Here is a 21,014-nt window from a genome sequence, read left to right as displayed (position 1 = left end):
CCTTACGGGTATTGGGCGCAATCCCGAGCCCGCGGGCCCGGTGGTTGTGCCGTTGCCTGCCGACTGAGACTCCACGCCTTGCCTCCGGGTTTTTGTCCAGCAGCCACCTCGCAAAAGGCTAGAGATTACTTGCATCCACGATGGATCGTATTTTCTCTGCTGCTCTTGACGACAAACGGGGACCTGACGGGCCGGCCCGAGGACTGCAGTCTCGACGCGGCCTGTCAGGAGCGCGTTGCTTGATCTTCCGTTGTCTCCGTTCACAGGACCGTCGAGGAACCGGGATTCTAACGTGGTTGGCAGACATTATCGATCATCGCAAAGTTGCCGGAAACCGGGTTTTCTCAGTCGTCCAACGTAGAGTAACGTCGGAAACTGCTCAGGCGAGACAGATCTAGCTGATCAGCTCCGAACCGCAACGAACCAACAAGACCCTACCATCTTCTCTTTTCTCCAGGGAAACCAAGATGCCTCCCCGACCAAACGCCAGGCCATCGCCCACGCACTTCTTGTGCATTCCTCTGGTTACTCCAGCATCGCGGCCTCAGCTTTCTAAGAGCTTGGCCGCCTTTAAGGCGGACGTTACCAGCCAGGACAGCTTTGCAATCCCTACAGACGCAGTACGCCCCCTCAGCACCTTGCACCTAACCCTCGGAGTCATGAGCTTCCCCAACAATGAAGGTATCGACAAAGCCATCGAAGTCCTCAAGGGTTTGAATCCTCGAGAGATCCTCGCCGGCATCAAGCCTCTGTCCGCCCTCACATCGTTGGCTGCCCCGGCCCAGGCGTCGAATACCCTTGTAGCCGCCCAGCCGCTTTCCTCGCTGAACATCACGCTCCGCGGCTTACACTGCATGAAGTCCGGTCCCAAGGCCGACCCTAGCAAAGCATCAGTTCTCTACGCGCCGCCGACACACTCCGAGGGCACCTTCCAGACGTTTTGTGAGAAGATCAAGACCGTCTTCGAGGAGGCTCAGGTCATGGACAAGGACAGCCGCGGACTGCTGCTGCACGCTACGATTGTCAACACCATCTACGTCAAGGGCGCCCGGGGCAAGAAAGGTTCGAAGCTGACCATCGACGCGACGGACATCCTCGACCGGTACGACGATTACGTTTGGATGGAGGACGTTCCCGTGGAGAAGATCGCCATTTGCCGTATGGGAGCCAAGAATATTGAGGGTGTGGATGATCAGGAATACGAAGTCGAGGCTGAGATCGACTTCTAAGCTCAGCGCCCGGCCTCGATTCGTCATGTAGCTTTGGTTGTAGAAGTTTGCGACTTTGGGTTGTACTTGAGGGGCAGGCATCTCCCAGCCTATTTCAAGCGGACTCATGGTGGCACTGCAAGGCATTGATCAAGACGGAGCTGCCCGTTCCGGAACGACGTCTTGTGTGGAATATTAGAACCTCGCACTCCCGTACATGTTGAGGATTGCTCCAGGAAGCTTTTGCAGCATTGTTGTCCGAAGCAATAAAGCTGCCAATCATAGTAACAAGACGAACGCGGCCTTACGGCTGAATATAATACACAAAAGAGGAAAACATTCGTGGTTTGGCCAGACAAACACCATCTCTGCCAATCTTCAGCGGCACGTCCACTCTGTAGAACGCGCACCACTCACAGGGCTCCCTGGAGGATGAGTCGCAGCAAACCGAGAAACCACCGCACAGCCCCCCTCGCGGTTCAGCCCCGAGCGCGCGGCCACAAGCGCCGGGGCCGCTAAAAATACCGCTCCGGCGGGGAACTAGGTACGGACCCCCAATGACAGAGGTAGCCCCCTCCCCGTCGGCCCCCAATGACAACCTTACAACCCCTGGGAGGGAAGGAAGACCAAGGTAATACTTGCGACGACTCCTCCAACCCAGCTCTTTACGAGGAAGCTTCACCTCCATTTGATAAGGCGCCGATCAACCATCTCGAGTCGCCATTTTGCCTCCCCCAAGGGCCAAGGCCAGGCAACCGACGAGTCGCCCAACCTTCTCGCCATCTTCCGGTTTTTTGCGTCGAACCTCCCTCTAGTTCACGAGAGAGAAGCTCTGCACAAGCAAACAAGGGGAGGGAGAAAGGCAGAAAAAAAAAGGCCCGTCAGCTTCTCCCCCTCCTTCACGTCCGACTTCGTTTTTTTTACCTCCCCAACATGCAGTACCAAGACAGCCGCATGCTTCTCCTCCCCCGCCGTCCCCATGACGAAAGATAAGAAGCTCGGTCGCATGTCTACGACATCGGCGGAGAAGCGCCGCTCCTTCATCCCCGGCAGTGGCAGTAGCAGCAGCAGCAACAATAGCGGAGGAGGTGGTGGAAGTAGCAAGGACAACACCGGCGGCGGCAGCAGCAGCAGCCACACAAGCAACACCAGCTCCTCCTCCAACAAGGCGTCGTCACAAGGCGGCTCCAGCACACACGTCCTCCACACATCGAACCCGCGCAGCAGCAGCGCCGCGAATATCATCGCTCCGCCTCCCCGCGCACACCACGCCCCCGCGAGCTCCTCCGCGAATCCCAACCCCGAAGATGCTGCCGCCGCCGCACCGTCGAGCAGTAGCAAAGATGCCAAAGACAAGGAGTCGAGGCAAAAGGAGGCCTCCGCCGGCGCAGGCAGCACATCCAGCAGCGGCAGCGGCGCCAAGGACAAGGACGCGCGGATAGCGCACCTGGAGCGGGAGCTCGAGATCATGGAGCGCGAGTTCACGCGCGAGCTCGACAAGCTCTCGCAGAACGAGAGCGAGACGGCCGTCTTCTGGCAGGCCAAGCACAGCGACCTGAACCAGCAGTTCCTCCGCGCCGACGCCGACCTGCGCCTGCTCCGCCAGGAGGCCGAGGTCCGCGACGCCGACCGCGACGCCCTCCGCCGCGAAGCCGCTGAGCTGCGCGCCCAGGTTCGCGGGCTCAAGGAGTTTGTCAGCACGAGCACGCGCACCAGCGGGCAGACCTCGGACGAGGTCTTTTGCGACGGCATGGCGCGGTTAAGCAACGGGTTGCAGAACTGGGTCATTGTCAACTTCCGGAAGGCCAAGCTGGGTATGCTTATCCCAGTCCACCAAACTCGGGGGGAGGGAATGAATGGCAGGGCTAACCGTTGAATGAAATTCCAGATATTAGCGCTGCCAACGAGGACGTCCGCGAGGAGCTCGGCCGGCTGGTGCCCATGTACGCCGACCTCGAGCCCTCGGCCAAGGTCCACATGCTGCAGTCCGTTGTCTCGCGCGTGCTTGTCCACACAATCTTTGACTCGTACTTTTTCGGGCTGCCGAGGGAGCAGGCAGAGCAGCTCAAGACCGTGGAGCAGACCCTCTCGAGTTACGGTACGTGGGCCTTTGTTAGGGCCTTTTTTTGAAGCCGAGGATTACGACTGTACTAACGTCTGACGGCAGTGGACTCCCCGGAAGCGATCAACAACTGGCGCTCGACGACCCTCGCCCTGCTCCACCGCGAGGCCGAGGCCAAAATGCTGACCGAGACGTCCGCGGCGACAGACCGCGTCATCGGCCGCGTCAACCGCGTCCTCGACGCCATCATGACGGAGGCGCCCCGGCCACAGAGGCCCGCGACGCCGCCCTCCGCGCCCTCGTCATCTCCGCGGCCGACCTTGCGCGCCAGCTCGCCGTGCAAAAGGCCGTCTTCCGCGTCTTCGTCCCGGACATTGTGCCCCATCAGCGCACGCGCTTCGACCCGGCCACCATGGAGGATATCGGCGGCGAGGACGAGGACGCGCTGGCGCGCCGCGACATCGCGTGCGTCACGTTCCCCGGCGTCATCAAGCGCGGTGACGAGAGCGGCAGCCACATGCAGTATCAGAATGTCATTGCCAAGGCTAGGGTGTTATGTAGTCCCGAATGAAAACGATGTCATGATCTCAAACGCCCCTTTCTCTCGTTCTCTCGCCGCTCACCCTCGACTATACGGCTAGTCTGGGTCATGGCCTCTGATTGTTTCACGAATGGGCTACTCAAGCCAGATCCTTCCCATGATGCAGAACCGACGTCAAGACGCCGGCACATGTGAATTGCACATTGACGATAGCCTCGTCGCTTATCATTTGATTAGCAACCTCTATCGGCCGTCGCCGCCGGCGGCCCGTCCACATGACATGCGTGCAGACACCACCTCCCGACCTTCCCGAGCGAGAAGACGGGCTAGGCCGAAGGGGCTTAATTAGTCGTCGTATCCTGTGCTATCATCAAAGGCTCCCGTTTCGAACCAGGAAACTACCCATGGCAAAGCAGCGGTACAGCAGCCGGCAATTCCGCACGCCGACCAATCGAGAGATCCGATTCACTGCCCATGAGACATGCAGCTCGTCCGCCGAGGAGTGGGTGAGGGACAGAAAGAGCGGGGTTGATCTCTTTCCCTTCTTTCCCTTCTTGCCCCCCACCGTCGCATCATCCTTCGGCTCAATCTGGTTCCTCTCTGTCAAAGGACAAGAAGGGAGGATGAGGCTCTGCTGGACCACTCCGGTTTGGTTCCCAGTCGCTCGGGGTCAACGGTATCCCCACGATCCTGCGCTGGCACCTGACGCACACCACATGTGCTGCACATCCATCGCCCCTTGCTTCCATGTCGTACTGTAGGGCCGCCGTAGTACGATCTACGAACTGCAATCGGCGCGGCACTCCAATTTCCTATGCGGGAGACATCAATCCTGTTTTTCGAAATGAAAATTGGTCGTAACTCAAGCCATGTTCTGCCATGTTAATAGTTGCGAGAGTAGACCTACCCTTATTGAGTGTCAGTTCAAGCCCCAACTTGGGTACAGAGCTTCGCCGTCCAAGTATCTCCCGGCAAAGTCACAGTGCCACTGCAGCACGCCGTAGAGCACTCGCTTACTTTGACCCCCTTGCCTGCAGACCCCTGCTCTCTTCTCAACCCCAGTGCCGCTACTATACACATGGACAGCGCATAGTGGGTGGCTATCGCCATCGTATCGAGGCGAAATAGAACTTGTCAACAGAAGAAAGAGCTTCTCGTTGAGTGTTGAAACAACTTCGATGCGACTCGCACCTATACAACACTGCGTCTCAAGCTCTAGAGCTATCGCGTTTGAACTGTGCTAGCCCTACGGAGTTGGAGCTGTCACAGACGCAGCTGGTCGGAAACGAACTCTGGCCCAATGTGTTTCCTCACGAGGTTGCCGATCGCGCGGGGCAGAACACAACGTCGGGGAGAAGCTCCTGGAGGGGACGAGCTCCTTTCGAGGAAATGATCGAGGTCCAAGACCGCTCGGGAGGTCGGCTGACATGCCTATTCTTTGCTGCAATGGTCGATTGGTGAAATGAGACTGCCCGAAGGAGCTGATTCCTGGGCCCGGAGTTGGGGTGGTTAGCTGTGACTGTCCGTCCCGAACGCGCGCCGCCGGCCCTGGTTCAAATGGGGAGCCAGTCATAGGTGTGCCAGCCATCATGGGATAGTTGGGTGGTTGTTGGGATGCCATCGTCTCTTAAAGATGGACGCGTATCCCCAATCCTCGAAGACGCAAGCAAAGAAACCGAGTCTTCCCTCTATCTTTCGTCTCCCAACCGTCTTCTTTCCAAGGGTACCGCACCCTGTGCACTTGCAGGCTTGTCGTTGAGCGACAGCATTCTTCTTCTATCGAAGTGCAGGCATTGACCTGCAGGAGCTGCCAGCAAACACCAACCCCAAGTCTTGCCCCTCTCGTGAGCAAGCAAGGGTCCCCACCCCTCCAAATCGACCATCTTTTCTCTTCTCCTTAGTGTTGTGCATTGCTTCCCGACATCAAAACCTCGAGCTGGGTCTTGTCGGTTGACCTGCATCCATATAGCATTGACCAGCGGGCTTGGCTCATTCAATTACCTTCGCCCGTTCCGTCCGTTCAAGCCTTCCTGGCTGTGTCAAGAAGGTTGTTCACCCACAGCAACCGGCTCCTTTCGAAGTTCCACCCGAGGCCTGCACGTCATGTCTTCCAACGGCTCTGGGCCCGGCTATCAGCACTATTCGTACTCGTCGACCGAGTATGCTCAGCAAGACAACGGTGACTCAACTCCCCAATACGCAAGCAGCGTGTATTCTTCTTCCGCTTCTTCTTCCGCTTCGCAAGCGTCTGCGTATAGTTCTGGTAACGGCAGCCAAAGCTATTACGCCAATACACCAGGCACCAATTTCCTATATGACGAGTATCGCATGCCTCAAGCATACTCTGACACCCCGCCTCCATCGACGCACACTGCGCTGAGCACTTTTTACCAGGGGATTCTGCGACAACAGACCACTCCTCTACCAAGCAGACGCATGCTCCATTGCGAATTCCAACCTTGGACTGGTTGTCAGCAGCAGTTCCGGCTCGATGAGGTTGATGACTGGATCAGACATACTGAGGATGAACACTTGCAAGAAAATTTCCCTGCAGAATGCATCTGCTGGTTTTGCGACGACTTCGTTTTCAGCGTCCAGCAGTGCCCCGATGCCGGTTTGAACTTCACCAACCGCATGAGGCACATCGCGGACCATATCCTGGATGGGTATCATTTTGAGCAGAGGCGCCCCGACTTCCACTACCTCGACCATGTATACCAAACCGGGAAGATATCGCACCAGGCCTTTGAGCAGGCTGCGGGTACAAGCGAGGGTCCCCGACATCGAGGGGCTTTTTATCCATCGGGTTGGAGGCCTGCCAGGCGTGAGGCAGGAGTCGCCGTGACAGAGGGCAGTGGACGACGACAACGACACAGAGCGGTCACTCGTAGGAGGTGAACGTGCTGGTGTTTCTCGGAAGCTGTTGTCGTCGATTTACCCTTGCATGCAGTGCAATCCATGGTTCCAGACAAGTGGGTAACGGACGCTTTGATACCGGAGCGGGCCGAGAAGCGGCGGTGTCGATCATGGACCGGGGGAAACGGCAAGTTTCCCGATTTGCCTTTCAAGTTCTCGACGAAAGGAGTTGACCGTTCATCTGATTCCCTCTTCTGTTAATAAGGTTTTTCAGTATCCGTATTGTCCGTATTGTCGGGATTTCACGCAAGGTAGTTCGCCTTGAAGCAGGCTGTGTTCTGCAGGAACCCGCAGATTGTTTTGTAACCCAGGATGAAAGACCCCCCTGTCTTGTATACCCAGAACCCCGAGGACATGTGCGAGGTTTGAGGCCACCTGCAGAGGCGGGGCACACTTGGGGCTTAGGCCGACGGGAAGGTTTATCGAGGCGGGCAGGAGTGGAGGAGATCGATCAGACCGACGGTCTCTGGCATACAGGGAGACGACCCCGCTCCTATGTGTCGAGGGCCTTGCACCCTGGTGCCTGGGACATGATGAGATATGACTCACTTTCTTTGAATACGTTTGGGCGGAGTTTTTGCATAGTTCCGTCGGTTTACTGTAATGGCCTGAGGATTGGCCAGAGATTGGAGAATGGGTTCGTCTGATGGGCTGTGCCAGAAGGGTGTTCAGGATGATGTACTTGGACAACTTCGCTTGGGCAGCTCCGATCCGTCAGACTGTCAAAGTCCCATAAGCATACTTCATCGCCCCTATTTCACTGCAGGGGCTTCTCCTTTTGGTTTCATTTTTATGCTTCCTGGTTCGAATAGGAAAGGCAGGGAATCCTCCCCACTCCCGTCAGCACGAGCAACAGAAGGAGAGCCACAGGCAGATTTAGGCACCAGACCTTACATGGTATATATGTTAACATTGATCATCTCTCGTACTAGATTTTCCTCCTAGCAGCCCATTTACCCAAATGCCACGAGGCCCATGTGGAGGGGAAAAACACACGAGTTGAAAGCAAAAGGGCGGGCGCGACGTCTCCCACATCCCGTTTTTATATCGCAAGCCCCCCCCCGTCCTTGGGCTCAGGACAGCCATCCGGCCAGCCCTCGCCTCACCAACCTTGACGAACCAATGGCGAACGCACCCACAACGTTCTAAGCTTCGGCGCCCACCAATTGATCCCTCCCGAAAACAGGGCTGTGGCGTGGCAAATTCCCGAAAAATACGCAGACCCTCACCACTTACATGTTACTGTCCGCTCCGCACAGCCTCACTTGGCCCGCAAGGGGAAAACAACTCAGACGGGCTCGTACGATGATTTACACATCGGCATGCCCGGCTTCGATTATACCCGTCTGGGTTGCAACTTGTTGTGTTCGAGCAGGTTGTAGAACGAGAAAAAGAAAGCCCCGTGAGACCCTGATAAGTACCCTTGACGGCAGTTGACTCTCTACCCTATCCGAGCATGCAGGGCGAACATGTGCGCCTCACTAATCATCGTTTCCAAGGATACGCCGGCATGTTAGAGTTACAGCTCGTCTAAAGCCAAGCCCAATCAGCATCGCTGCCGACATCGACTCGAATAGTCATGCACCACCATGCACGCTTGCGGACGCGTCAATTCTGTGGCACAATATGCTTCTTGCTTGGCGAGCCACGCCGCGTGTGTTCTCGAGCTTATGACTTCACGAACTATATATGATGAGAGAGATGCCGAGGTCGAGACGCGGATGTGTGCCTCCAGCAGTCCCTCTATGCCCAAAACTCCTTTCGTGCAGTTTACCTCCTCCGCTCTCTTTGTTCCCTGTTCATTATGCCCGCCCGTTCGCCTTCCAAGGGTACGCACAGTCGTCGCTCAGTGAAACTCAGCATCGACGCGTCCATACCGCACGCCGTCCACCTTCAACTCGAACCCCAGGCCCGCACTGTCGACAATCATCTCGAGTGTAAAATCAAGGTTGTCGAATTCCACACCGCGTGTTGTCGTCAACCGTGTGAACAGGCTCCTCGGTACCGCATTGAGATCGGTCGTTAGTGTGCACACGTGGATGAGATCACGAGTGTACGCCGAGGGCGGATCGTCCGCTTCGCAAGCAATCAAGTCGTCCGTCACCAGTAATGACTGCCCGGGCCTGAAGTTTCGAGTATAGTGGAATGCGATAGGCGACAAGGGCGATATTGCCTCTCCCTTTTGGTAGATCGGTCAGTATTTGTTCACAGCAACTTGACTGGTTATAGGAATCCGCCGCCAACTTACCTTTGCAATGTGCCACTGCATACGGTCCGACACCATCCAACGCTCCCATAGCGGTGACCAATAACGCTCGCTGACCGAATGTTTCTCTTCATCGTACACTGTTGCGTACGAAGTGCCGTAGTGGTATCTCGCCTTACGGGATATCACCATGTTACCCTCTAGCCCTCGCAGAACTGCTCCTCGGACAACGGCCGTCCAGGCGTACACTGGCTGCATCACCTCGATCGAGCTCGTCTCCTGCAGCGCGGTCACGCTACCGTGAGTAGGTCTTTCGGTGTACGGTGGTGGCGCGGCGCTAGTGAAATGGGCCTTGAGTTTTCGGTAGAGGTAGTCACTCTGGCCGAATCCTCCCACCAGCACAATACCTGAGACGACGCCACCCTTGGACCGGATGCCAGTGACCTGACCCTGAACAAGGTCGCATACTTCTTTGACGACCGGTTCAAATATATCCTTGATCTCCGCAGCCGACATGACCATGAAGCCGCAGTCCAACCCCGCCTCTTCATCGTCGGGCAGACCGGGAAACCTACGGCAAGTTAAAAGGGTTCCGCTTTCCAACTTTGAGGGGGAACTTACGGCACATTCACTTCCTGGTGCTCGTCCTCATTGAAGTTGCGTTTTACAAACTCCTCGAAGTATCTCAGGCCCATCTGCCACGTCTTGTTCTTCTTGACCTTCATCTCGTCAAAGCGACTGTGACCCAGTTTGTTCCTGACATGCTCTTCAAATCTGTAATTGAGAAATGCGCTGCCGCAGAGACCACCCGTTCCGACGGCGGACTCTTCTACTTTAAGCGGCTTTAACGATATGATTTTATATGCGATCAGACTGCAGTCACAGTTAGCGGTCTTCACGTGGCCAACTGCCAGCTGTCGCGAACTTACTCGACGGTTCCACCACCGGCGTCGCACACGATGAAGTTGTCGCCGGCGTTGAGATGGTTCGGCTGGATTGCTTTCAGCGTATACACAGCTGCAGCTTCAGGCTCGCTGATCATCTGAATCTCCGACTTAGACCCCATGCCCGCTCGTTCAGCCGCTTGGAGCGTTGTGTTCTTTGCTGCGTCGGACCATACGGCCGGACAGGTCAAGACGAAGTCGACCTTGGTAGACTGCATGAAGGATTCGCCGTATCTTCGAGTCAGGGTGTCCATGGTGTGCTTGTAGACCTGAGTAAGGTAGTCGCTCACGGCGTCCAGGACGTTCTTGTTGTAACGCTTCAGTTGAGCCGCCGTGTCCAGCGGGCTAACGTAGAAAGGCAGCTTCTGTGAGCGGTCTAGAAACAATTTGATGCAACGAAGGCGCGCCTCCTCGGGCTTGAACTGGAAGCCCCATTTCACAGTGGGCTCGGTGCCGGCGGCGGCGTTTGCAGGGAAATCATAGCTGATCTCGGTAGGCACCTTATCAGAGGTGATTCCATTGCCACCGGGCCACGTCTTGATAATCTCGACATCGTCCGGTGTTGAAGTGTATACGGCAGCGACACTGATATGACTGTCAGCGTGCCATCCCAAGTAGCCACTGCCATGCCGAGGCCGTCTGTGCTTTTGAAAGGTACGCCAGGAGCATCGAGAAATAAGGGGTAGCAGTGAACACAAGGCGGACGCATGCTCAGGCAGTGATTCATCGTGAAGTGCTCCGACTTGAAGTGAGGTGAAAGAGGGGATGCGACTCACCCTGAGAACGTGGTTCCAAAATCGACGCCGACAATCAGTCGATCGGTTGTGCCAAACAATTCACGGGCAGGCTCTCGGAGGGGAGGGCCATTGACGGCTTCAGTGGAGGAATTCGGCGTGTAGTTGGTGAAGTAGCTGCTCCGGCTGGCCTGGTTCCGTATACTGCTGGAGCTCGGCCGAAGAGGGAGGTTGAAGCTCATGGTGGCAATATCCGGTATATGCGCTCAAACCCATAACCTGCGGGAGCGAACCGGCGGCGGGAAATAAAGCGAACGGGACAAGCCCTCGCTGGCAGCTAACGGAGGAGAGGCCGATTGACGAGATCCGATCCCGAGTAGAAGCGGACAGGCGTCGTCGGGAGTTGTGCGCAAAAAGAAGAGTCGGATTGTTGATCGTCTCTTCAGGACAGCAAGGCTACGGGACCATGATCGTGGGGGAGGGATTGAAATGGCGGAGGAGGGGTTCAGTCCTGAGGTGGGCGGGCGCGTTGGGGGGGAGAAAAAGGACGGAAAGTGACTGGACGAGTCTGGACAGTGCAGCGAGAGGTAGCTCCAGGGAGCAGAGAACAGGACCCCTAGCAATGACGACAAAGTAGCGACAGACGTTTGGATATGATGGATACAACGTGCGCTTGAGCCACGTCTGATGATCCGAGAGGCCCTTTTGCGCGAGCAGATGCTGCTGTCCTTTGAGTATTTCGCTGCCTAATCGATGCCTTCCTCGATGAAGGAATGAGGACAGGCAAGACGGCGCTGGGCTGATCGAGTAAGGTTGGGGTACCCTTAGCTGGGCTCAAGCACCACAGCGCGTGTGAGGTAGGGTAAGAGGGGAGGCAGAACGAAAGGAACCACAGGCAAGCACTGCCCCACTAACGTGCCTACTTGCGCCGGCAAAAGGGCTGATAGCGCGCCTTCAGGCTGCTTTAGACCGCGGCATGCTACTATTACTGGCGCTATCCTCATGAGGAGCAGGTGCAGGTGCAGGGTGACACAAAGAAGGTTGGGGTCTGAAAGTACCGTGCTTCGCTTTGCTGACATAACCCATCCGGCTCTGGCAGGTGGCCAAGCTGATGTCATGTGACCCGGAGCGAGTCCTCGCCCGATGGCCGGAGAAACTCCCGAACCTGCATTCTTGGCACGTCTCGCTTAAGGGAGGTCGACGTACCATGCCTCGTCAGTCATCCCAAAATGATTGTCCATTTCCACCCTTTTTCGATCTTTTCCTCGGGAAAAACGTGGACAATGACGAAAGCCAGCGTCGCATTCGCTGCACCTTGTCTTGGAGGGTAAGGACCGTCATGCTCCCTTCTCTTTGCGCCTATCGTGTCTTCTGTCAGATGGATGAAGGAGAAGGGGAGTTTATACAGTGGAGCCCTCGACCTCGAGTCTCGGACAGGAATGCCGAAGGCACGGTGCCGAAACCCGCGAAAAGAGAATGCTCGGACAATTTTTTGAGCTCCACGGAGCAGTTTGTATCACATAATCTGTGGAGGTGCCGGTGGATTGAATGCACTTGGCCAAGGCACATTGGCACATCAACACACATCTGGATCCTCCTCTCTTACGGAGTGACTCACGCGGATAAGACTTCGGCTGCGGCAGCGGTTCTCCAACGACGTTCCTATCGCGGTTTTTGCAACATTTTCAGGTGACAGCGCTTCCTGCGTTACAACCCTTGTTGGGGAGCATCAGTTCATCTCAAGCGATAACAGCCGCCCCATCTACTTCTCCAGAATCGCACACCGTCGGAACTCTCAAGAAGACTTTCGATTAGGAGGAATAGAACTTCCATCTCCTCGGAGCCAGTCAAGAGGACACAATGAGGTATTCTAACTGTTAAACTTACCCTGGGCAAGGGGATCTGGCCGACGTCTAGGGTAAACTGCGGATGGATGTTGTTTAACGTAGGAGTCTGGTTTTAAGTCCAGTAAGGCCTTGCGGTGCCCTGTTAGGCCCGGGGTGCCTTGCAATGGTTTTTACAGACGCCCAACGCTGCCTTTCTACATAGTCGTTTAGTTAACAACGACAACTGTCAAACCATAATCGCCTGTTGATGAAGGGGCAACCAGCGCATAATGGAACATGGACCTGTGGGCGCGTCCAAGGGCACGACTGTGCAGTCCACGATGGCGGAGTGCGGGTGGGGCTTCTGCAGAAGAGGTGTATGATACTACACTGGCTAACAGTTCAATCAAGCTTAGTTTGGCGCCCTGTAGCTAGAGATCGAGAGCAGATAGCCCGCCCGAGTAACGTGAGCTTGCACAAACCGAGGGGCTCTTGGGGGCAGAACGATATGTTCAAGTTTGACCATCCCGGGTTTGCAATTCAGAGACTGTACTGCAAAATGAATCCGGAGTTGCTAGCATACTAGATGTGGGAGGGACCTGATCACACTGCGTCGAGTATGGCAACAACAAGGAGACTACAGTAAAGGCAGATATCGAAGATATCATGTCACCCTCAAAGTCGAAGAATAAGGACTGGGTGTTACAAATCTTGTTCCCAACAAATCCAGAGACTCTGTCTCCTCCCCATCCCCGTCTGCAAAGACTCGAATGCGTAAGATTGCAACTCGGAGACTGTTGCAGACTTTGGGTCGTTGCCAGGTTGGATAGATGCGCCCTGTTACACGACACTTCTTCCCGTCCGCGGTGTAACTCCAGCCTCGAGACGGCTTATATGTGGTTTCTCGGGACTACCTGGGTTCCCTAAACTACCGCGGCGTCTTCTTGTCTCGGCGGTATTCGTCCCGAAGACAACTCGAGGGAGTTGGTTTCAACTGAGCGCAGAGTGCTGTTGGTCCGGGTCATGAATCAGCCTTGTGAAACGACACATGCTATGAGGCCGACGACGCCCAGCGGTAGAACGAGGTTAGGTTCTGGAGCACACACGTACACCGCGACGACGACGACGACGACGACAGAGGGGTCGGGAGGTACTCGATGTTGGACAAGACACAACCTACTGTCTCCGAACCTTTCTTTCCACGGCCCGAGACATCCAAGACATTTGCTTTGTTTTCTCCCGCCCAAACGAACCTCACCGAGAGACCAGGACCGCGGGTACACCCGCGAGGTACAGATAGGATGAACCGGTGGGTCAGAAAAAAGAAAACATTGGTCCTCGGGTAGATCGGCGGGTTGGTCCTTCGCGATGTCTCCGACTCCAGATGCGAAGAAGAAATCGAGACAACACTAGTTTTCAGGACGAGCGCCTCGCGCTTGTAATCATCAAGGCAGCCAGCAGTCCATGGGGAAAGTAAGTATTAGGCTTCTGCGTTCTTCAGGCAACGAACTAAGTCGAGTCACCGGTTACCATTTGACTCGACTGGTGATCTTCTCTGACGTACGAACGCACCCCCTTTCTTCTTCGAGGACCTGCTGCTGCCGGTCTCCAGGCTTGAATTAGACCACCCGAAGCGTCTTTCTAGCCAAGCCTAACCCATGTTCTTTCAATTGGCCTGTCCATGGGTCCTCGTCGCCGTTTCCATGTCCGTGCCCGAGTGTCAGCTCAACACCATCCAGCAAACAAGCCGCCCACACCCGTTATGATCAACTTCACTTCACCAAACCGTCACATACGACCATACCCATTGGAAAACTCGGGATCCCGTCCGCTCTCCCATAGATAAGCCAATGAGGGCCGGATTAGTAGTTGGGTCGGTGACGACCAGCGAATACCTGGTGTTGTATGTTTTTGATTCTTTCCTTTTTGGCCGTGGGAATCTACATGTTTTGCTTCGGTTGGCGACGACGACACAGTCTCGAGAGACCCGTAAATGTGCAGAAAACCTGTAGGATTTGCCACATGCAGCCACGGGAGGAAACAAATGATTTCGCACTTTCATGGCTTTCTTCTCATGTTGTGACTGTCGGGGTCAAGACCTTGCACCAAAAGCAACTATCGTGATGCTGTGCGACGAGCTTGCACGCGCATGGGCCCCCAAAACAAACCAACGACTAACCGAATAAACTAGTTCGCGGCTCAAAACAACCCTGACTTATGTAGGTGTGTGCCTGTCAAACAAATGGGCCTTCTCCGGTAAGCAATGTGATTCAGTACGTGTCTGTTTATTCCGAGAGACGCGAGACACTGGTGGCAGCGAAGAATGTTGCCGGGCTGTTAACGAATCGCATCGCCACGAACCAACACCACGCCCCACGAATCCAAACCCTCAATGGGCCCATGCTGTCGTCAACACTCGAAAGACAATGTCTCTGGGCTTCCCTCTACCGACGGAAAGCTGGCGCCGGCTTCATTCTGCCGTCGCCTCGTGATGCAGAGTTTCTTGAGCCGATTGCATTCCGGGACGAGCCGTCGCCTGGATACCTGAGACCCCCCCCCCAAAAAAGACCAGTCCACCCGCCGTCATCCAACCTAACAATCACACAGCCCGAGAAGCAACCAAAATCCAACGAGTACCTAGGAGGTCCCCGTGGGTTAATCTCACCCAATGATCCCCCAGAATCGACGACCAAGCGTCGAAACCCCCTCCACGGCTGACCAGAAACATCCAGGCATCCCACGCTCGCGCCCGCCCAACCCACAGTCAACCAGACAAAGTCAGCCATGAAGATCAAAGTCCCTGGCCAAACGACCAGACAAAACGAATACCAGCCGCAGTCCCTCCCGAGCACCTGCGCCCCCCGGCATCTCCCACCCGCGCCGCAGACCCGCCCCATCCTCCGGCCCCCAAAGACCCGGCCGGCCGCAGCAAAAGCAACCCCAGATCCTGACTCGCCTCGTCTCTCGTCTGTCGTGTGCCTGGCCACCTTTGCTCGCACCGCACCGTAGCAAGCTACGTTGCATGCGTAACCCGCCCTGTCCAGATCGATTGGCTCCCCCCAAGCGCGTGTGTCTAGTAAGCACACCACTTCCGTCCGAACCTCTTGTGTGGCGCTGGCCCTGTCAGCACGCCGCAGCCAAACCCGTTCGCGGCGTCCCCCACCCCACCCACACCCCAACTCCGCCTCTCTGGCACCGCAAGGTACAACAACTGCCAACGCTCAGCACGCTACCGGTACGGACCACCGGGCGTGGGAGAGGCGTCCAAGCCACACCCGCGCTCGCTCGCGTGTCTAAACCGTCTGAAGTGTTAGGCCAAGAGTCAATTGGAAGCTCTTGCCTCTGCCACCGGCTACGAAGATCAGACAAAGATGTTTCCACGATTCATTCCACGCAATTCTCACAAAGATAAAAAAAAAAGGGAGAGGCCGTAAATGTGGTTTGTGACCAGTGTGCATCACTAGGATGTCACCTATTATTATGTAGTATGGGTATAGCAGGACTCCAAAGATCGTCCCCCTACGTACAGTTCCCCTACTCCCCTTCCCGAATATTTACTTTTATCCCACCTCGTCCTCAAACCAGATAATAAATGATGGTTTCCGCGCGATTGTAAAGACACAAACGCGGGACTCAGCAATGCCGAGTAGCTTTGACAGGGTTGCCCATATGTATACCATTTGTGTTTCTCCGCGGTCCATATATGACAAACTATCCATTGGGGCATCCATTGGCCACAACATGGCTTTCCATGAGTCGTCTGACGTGTCCAGCCCGCAGAGAATCTAGAAAATCGTGTGTCCTTGTCCTTCCGTGTACAGAATTGTGCGACCATAGTTGAACCCCTCGTCTTTTCCCCCAATCCCTATTGAACCGCGTTCTTTTTCTTCCAGATTGGGAGACCGCCACTCCTTGCCCGTGTGAGCCCCAGAAACAAAGGAAATGTTGTCTTTGGTAGAGGTCGCCTTTGGCAGCCCTTCCAGTCTATAGTATCGGGTATTTCGAAACAGATGAGTCGATGAAAAAGAAAAAAAAGAAGCAGAAATAAATATGCGCGATGGCGGAAAAGTGTGCCGCCCTGTGGTATCGAAGATATCGTAGAATAATCGAAATGCCACCCTGCCCCAGATACATGGGCAAAAGAAAACCGAGATCCGGAATGAAAATCGCCTCCATCTGGAAGACGTTGGTACACCGGCAAACGCCAAAAAGAAAACACCAGGCCCATGCATGTGAAGACACAAGAAACTTTGGCGGCGCCGCCTTAGAACCGGTTGCTAGCCGCCCAGATACTGGCAGACGCCGAAGCAGCCCATTCGCTCTCCTCGTACGGGGGCGTGGGCCACTTGTACTGGCTCTCGGCGCCGTGGGACTTCTGAAGATTCAGAGGCTTGGGCGTGACGGCTTCGTGGTTGTCACCGAAAAGCACCGAGTTGCCGTTGGCCGATGGGGACGGGGTCGGGTACGGGTTCGCCAAGCCGACATTGCTGGCAGACTGGCGCAGACCGGGCTTTCCGTCCTTCTCGAGGCGGTTCATGGCGCGGTGAGTCGAGTGGAGAACCTCGTCAAGCAGCTCGTCCTCTTCGTCGGGTGCATCGTAGTGCTGGACACCTTGACGTCGGGTCCGGCTCGAGATCGGTCCGGTTCCTCGTGCAGCCACCATCAGGTTGTCGACCGACCGCGGCTGATGCTGCGGCAGGGAATGGTGCCTCTTCAGGGTGCTACTGGGGGTAATGAGGTGTGCGGGAGGAACAGGGGCCTGGTCTTGGTTCTGCTGAATGTCTCTCAGAGCCTTGTCGAGCGGCTCGTAGATCTCGGTAGGCTTCGGCGGGGGAGTAGGTGCGTTGTCCATCACCATGGATGATCTGTTGCTGTTCCAAGGGCCGCAGCCAGCTTGGGCCTCGACATCGTCCGAATTGGGAGACATGGGGGCTTGATGCCTGCCCGAGAAGCGACGAGCACGTTTCCGCAGGTGTGAAAAGAAGCTTTCCTTGTGACCGTTGGGAGGCGATGCGAGGCCGCCGTTGCCGTTGAGAGCTCTCTCGGCCTGCTGGCGGTGAATCTCCGCATAGTTGTTAGTGCTCGAGGCAACCGACAATTGCCTGCCAATCTTCTTCTTCTCATCGATCTGAACAGTCCGGTGCCGACCGTTGGCGTACGAGTCGTTGTAGGTGACGCCGTTTCTTGCCTCGGCGGTCACGGCATCGGACAGCGGAGAAATGGGACGGATCGTCGGAAGTATCGGCATAGGGGCGACGTTGGACGGGCCATTTGTCCACGTCGTGCGCTTCGACTGAGCAGGACGTGTCTTGGCAACGGGTACCTCGTTCGTCGTCTGCGAAGGAACGGGGGAAGGTCTCGGGGTCGATTCCTTGGAGATCGACTGGGGGACGGCAACTTCTGCGCTTTCCGAGCGACCGATAAGGGATTTTCTGAACCAAGACGGCTTGGACGACGTGGGAGTAGAAGAATTGGAGTTGTTGGCGCGGCTAAGATCAGACTGCTTGCGGCCCAGGATTCTCGAAGCCGAAGACTTCGGCCTCAGAGGATCCACAGCATCCGCAAAGTACTCGTGGGCAATTGCCTGGGTTGAGGTCGGGCGAGCCTTGGGGTCCCACATCAGGCACCACGTAACGAAATGGCTCAGTGCAGCGGGCCACTGTGGTTGTTGCAAAATCGTGTCCATGGCATGGGGCGCCATCTTGGGGAACGAGAAGCCGAGCTTGCCGGCCAGCCTGGTACCATCCTTCCATTCGCCGCCGCCAACGCGACCGCCCGACTTGTTGTACCAGTTGCCGGGGCTTCCCATGATCTCGCAGACTCTCCAAACTTGGTCAACCTCATTTCCGCCGGGGAAGAGTGGCTTGAGGGTGGCGATTTCGACTGCCATGGCACCGACAGCCCAAATGTCGACCGGGGCCGAATACTCGCCGGCACGGAGAAGCACCTCGGGTGCACGGTACCATCTCGTCGAAACGTACGTCGTGTAGGGCAACTTCGAGTGCGTTTCGCGGGCGAGGCCAAAGTCGGCAATCTTGACGGTGTAATTCGGAGGCGTGGAGGGAGGGGTGACCAGGGCCGAGTACCTGCGGAAAGACGTAACGGCGTCCTGGTGGGCAGAGGTGGAGACGAGGATGTTCTCGGGCTTGATATCGCGATGGAAAAAGTGGTGTGCGTGAATGTGCTCGAGACCTTGCATGATTTGGAAAAGGATGCTCTTGACGCTGGCGTTGTCGAGACACTTGTGGTCCCGGGCCTTCATCAACTGGTACAGGTTGCCCTCCATGTACTCCATGGCGATGTGAAGCTTCTTGCTGTAGGGGTCGAGGAAGATGTCGAGGGCGGGGACGAGATGGGCATGGTTGGGAAGCGTCTTGAGGAAGACGACCTCGCGAAGCTCTAAGCACGGGGTGAAGGACTCAAAGGTCTTCTTCATAGTTTTGATAGCGACCTAGAAATGCACCTGGGTAAGCTTGGTGTGATGCAGCGGGAACGATCTGCAGGAACTTACCACCGTGCCGCGGCGGGCCACACTAGCACCTGCGCTACGGACTCGGGCGAGAACGACACTGCCAAAGCTACCATCTCCGATTTCCTTGAGCACCTCGAATCTATCTTCGAGAGCCATGTTGTTGGCAGAGTGGGATGAGGACCCTCTATGGGTCAAGTCGTGTGCGACCGTCATTTTGTGTGGTTTTGTGGTGGGTTTTGATCGTTGATTCCAGTCAAGATCCTCGTGATGACGGTGTTTCTGAGGCGGGTCAGCTGGTCAAGGCCGCTTGTCAGGCGTGTGAGCCTGGACCGTACCAATGCTGTGCCGAACTAAAAGCTCTTTGTAAGAGCCGCTTGCGAAATCTGTGGCATTCAGACCGGTCTGGTTGGAGAGCTATCCGTTTTGTGCTGCCGTTTTGTGGTACCGGTGATGGGTGGGTGGTGGTAGTGGTTGGTGGTGAAGAAGTGATGAGAGTTGAGGTAAAGGAAAATGGTGTGCGTATGTTGTCGCTTGTAATGGGTCGGAACGGTTGATGTTGGAAATAGAAAAAAAGCGTGAATGAGCGAGCTGGGATGGACCAAGAGAGCGAAACCAGATGAAGAAGAGGAGACAACGAGGGGACGGGCAAAGGCCAGGAGGTGGTCGATATTATTAAAAGGGCCAGGTAAGGGTCCAGGGGGTGGGAATGGAGCTAGAACCAGTCGATCGGGGATGGATCCTCAGACGTGGATATCCAGAAGGTACACGATATTCTCGGGTACGTGGGTCGAGATTGCAATGATGAGGAAGCGATCCTGGGAAGTGGACGGGGGGGTTGGGCGACGGTTGACCAGGTTTTGTTGGTTTGTTCGCTTTGGGAAGCAGCGCGACGGATAGTACGCAAAGGTGGGCGGCGGAGACGAGGAGGCGAGTGTTGTGAGCATCAACGTACGAGGCGATATCTGGGTGGTTTTGTTGTGGTGGTGTGTCCGTCTCTGTCTGCGATGCTTGTGCTTGGGTGCAGTCAAGTAGTTGCATGGAATTGCAATGCAATCGTGGACCAGGCGGCAGTTGACCGTTACTTTGCTTAATGGATAGCTAAGCTGCTTTGCTGGGCGGGAGAACCTGCGATGCATACAAGTGTTAAAAATGAGGGACGAAGAAACGGACGAGAGTGGAAGGGTCAGGGAACGTGGAAGGAGGGGAGAAGCAGGCGAAGCGAGGGAAAGGGAGAGCAGGAATGAACGGGGGTGACGAGGGTCGATGGACGGGGAGGAGAGAAGGCGTGTGCTCCGTGTGTGTGTGAGAGAGAGAGAGAGAGGGAAGAAACCCACACGATCCAGCAGAGTGATTCACCGCGGACCCGCGCGTCGGGATGGGCGAGGACGAGGGTAATGGAGCCAGCAAGCCTCGGAGACGGAGGAGCAGGAGGTACTCCCGCAGGTACTGGACGGTACAGCGTAACTCGGGCCAGGGCCAAAAGCGTGGTGCAAAATGCAGTGCAGAGTGAAATTGATTGAGGTGACCAGGAGGGGATGAGAAAATGGAGCGAGGAACCGGCCACTATGCCGTCGAGTCGAAGGGGGGCCCGGGGCCCGTTCTTAGCATGAATGAATGAATCTGGGGGGTGAGAGGTAGTCGAGAGAAAGGCACAGTGATAGGGGCCCAATCTCGCTAATGATTTCGGGGAGGGGGGGAGTCGTGCTTTTTTTTTTTCTCGAGTTCCCCCTTGCCCTTCTGCTCTTTTGCTCTGGCGGGCCAATTTGCGCTGGAGGGGTGGGAAAGGGAGGATGGGGGGGGGGGGGTGTGAGTTGCTGTGAGAGGAGGAGCCTGGGACCTGGGTCAAAAAGCCTAGGTGAGGTAGGGGTAGGATGCCAGGGTAAGGTTGTGAGTATGAGTGAGTGAGTGTGTGTGTCTCTCTCTGTCTCTCCTGTCTTGTCTTGCTCCGGAGAGAACAGAGGAAGAAGAAGCGTATTGCGGGTACGGGGATGTTGTGTGTGAACGTGTGCGCGCGAGGTACCGGGCGCCCGGTGGGAAAGACAGGTAGAGAGAGGGAGTACCTGCCTCAGCAGAGAACACAGGGCAAGGTTGGAAAAAAGAAGATG

General features: G+C 56.0%; 7 protein-coding genes and 1 non-coding gene across 8 annotated transcripts; 4 read left to right on the top strand and 4 right to left on the bottom strand.

The window, feature by feature from the left end:
* Positions 1–467: 467 nt before the first annotated feature.
* Positions 468–1,229, top strand: ColSpa_10197 (uncharacterized protein; the record flags this gene model as incomplete). The annotated part of the gene is made up of 1 exon (XM_049276409.1): positions 468–1,229. The coding sequence occupies one exon, from the start codon at positions 468–470 to the stop codon at positions 1,227–1,229; it is 762 nt and encodes a 253-aa protein (XP_049132366.1).
* Positions 1,230–2,019: 790 nt separating this feature from the next.
* On the bottom strand, positions 2,020–2,996 carry ColSpa_10195 (uncharacterized protein; the record flags this gene model as incomplete). The annotated part of the gene is made up of 3 exons (XM_049276408.1): positions 2,020–2,040; positions 2,425–2,889; positions 2,922–2,996. The coding sequence occupies 3 exons, from the start codon at positions 2,994–2,996 to the stop codon at positions 2,020–2,022; spliced, it is 561 nt and encodes a 186-aa protein (XP_049132365.1).
* On the top strand, positions 2,142–3,841 carry ColSpa_10196 (uncharacterized protein; the record flags this gene model as incomplete). Its single annotated transcript, XM_049276407.1, has 5 exons — positions 2,142–2,146; positions 2,439–3,022; positions 3,097–3,306; positions 3,376–3,503; positions 3,545–3,841. The coding sequence occupies 5 exons, from the start codon at positions 2,142–2,144 to the stop codon at positions 3,839–3,841; spliced, it is 1,224 nt and encodes a 407-aa protein (XP_049132364.1).
* Positions 3,842–5,914: 2,073 nt separating this feature from the next.
* Positions 5,915–6,709, top strand: ColSpa_10194 (uncharacterized protein; the record flags this gene model as incomplete). Its single annotated transcript, XM_049276406.1, has 1 exon — positions 5,915–6,709. One exon carries the CDS (start codon positions 5,915–5,917, stop codon positions 6,707–6,709), a length of 795 nt encoding a protein of 264 aa, XP_049132363.1.
* Positions 6,710–8,573: 1,864 nt separating this feature from the next.
* ColSpa_10193 (uncharacterized protein) lies at positions 8,574–9,658 on the bottom strand (the record flags this gene model as incomplete). The annotated part of the gene is made up of 3 exons (XM_049276405.1): positions 8,574–8,906; positions 8,976–9,504; positions 9,555–9,658. 3 exons carry the CDS (start codon positions 9,656–9,658, stop codon positions 8,574–8,576), a joined length of 966 nt encoding a protein of 321 aa, XP_049132362.1.
* A 200-nt stretch (positions 9,659–9,858) lies between these two features.
* On the bottom strand, positions 9,859–10,853 carry ColSpa_10192 (heat shock protein 12B; the record flags this gene model as incomplete). The annotated part of the gene is made up of 2 exons (XM_049276404.1): positions 9,859–10,471; positions 10,654–10,853. The coding sequence occupies 2 exons, from the start codon at positions 10,851–10,853 to the stop codon at positions 9,859–9,861; spliced, it is 813 nt and encodes a 270-aa protein (XP_049132361.1).
* Positions 10,854–14,229: 3,376 nt separating this feature from the next.
* Positions 14,230–14,345, top strand: ColSpa_rRNA_040. Its single transcript, XR_007414271.1, has one exon. It is a non-coding gene; the product is annotated as a 5S ribosomal RNA (ribosomal RNA).
* Positions 14,346–16,701: 2,356 nt separating this feature from the next.
* On the bottom strand, positions 16,702–19,065 carry ColSpa_10191 (sporulation-specific protein 13; the record flags this gene model as incomplete). The annotated part of the gene is made up of 2 exons (XM_049276403.1): positions 16,702–18,888; positions 18,949–19,065. 2 exons carry the CDS (start codon positions 19,063–19,065, stop codon positions 16,702–16,704), a joined length of 2,304 nt encoding a protein of 767 aa, XP_049132360.1.
* Between the last annotated feature and the right edge of the window lie 1,949 nt (positions 19,066–21,014).

This window comes from Colletotrichum spaethianum (assembly GCF_022836535.1).
Source record: "Colletotrichum spaethianum MAFF 239500 DNA, contig33, whole genome shotgun sequence".
Lineage (NCBI taxonomy): Eukaryota > Fungi > Ascomycota > Sordariomycetes > Glomerellales > Glomerellaceae > Colletotrichum > Colletotrichum spaethianum.
Note: the sequence above shows the minus strand (reverse complement) of the source record. Positions and strands in the feature narration are given on the sequence as shown.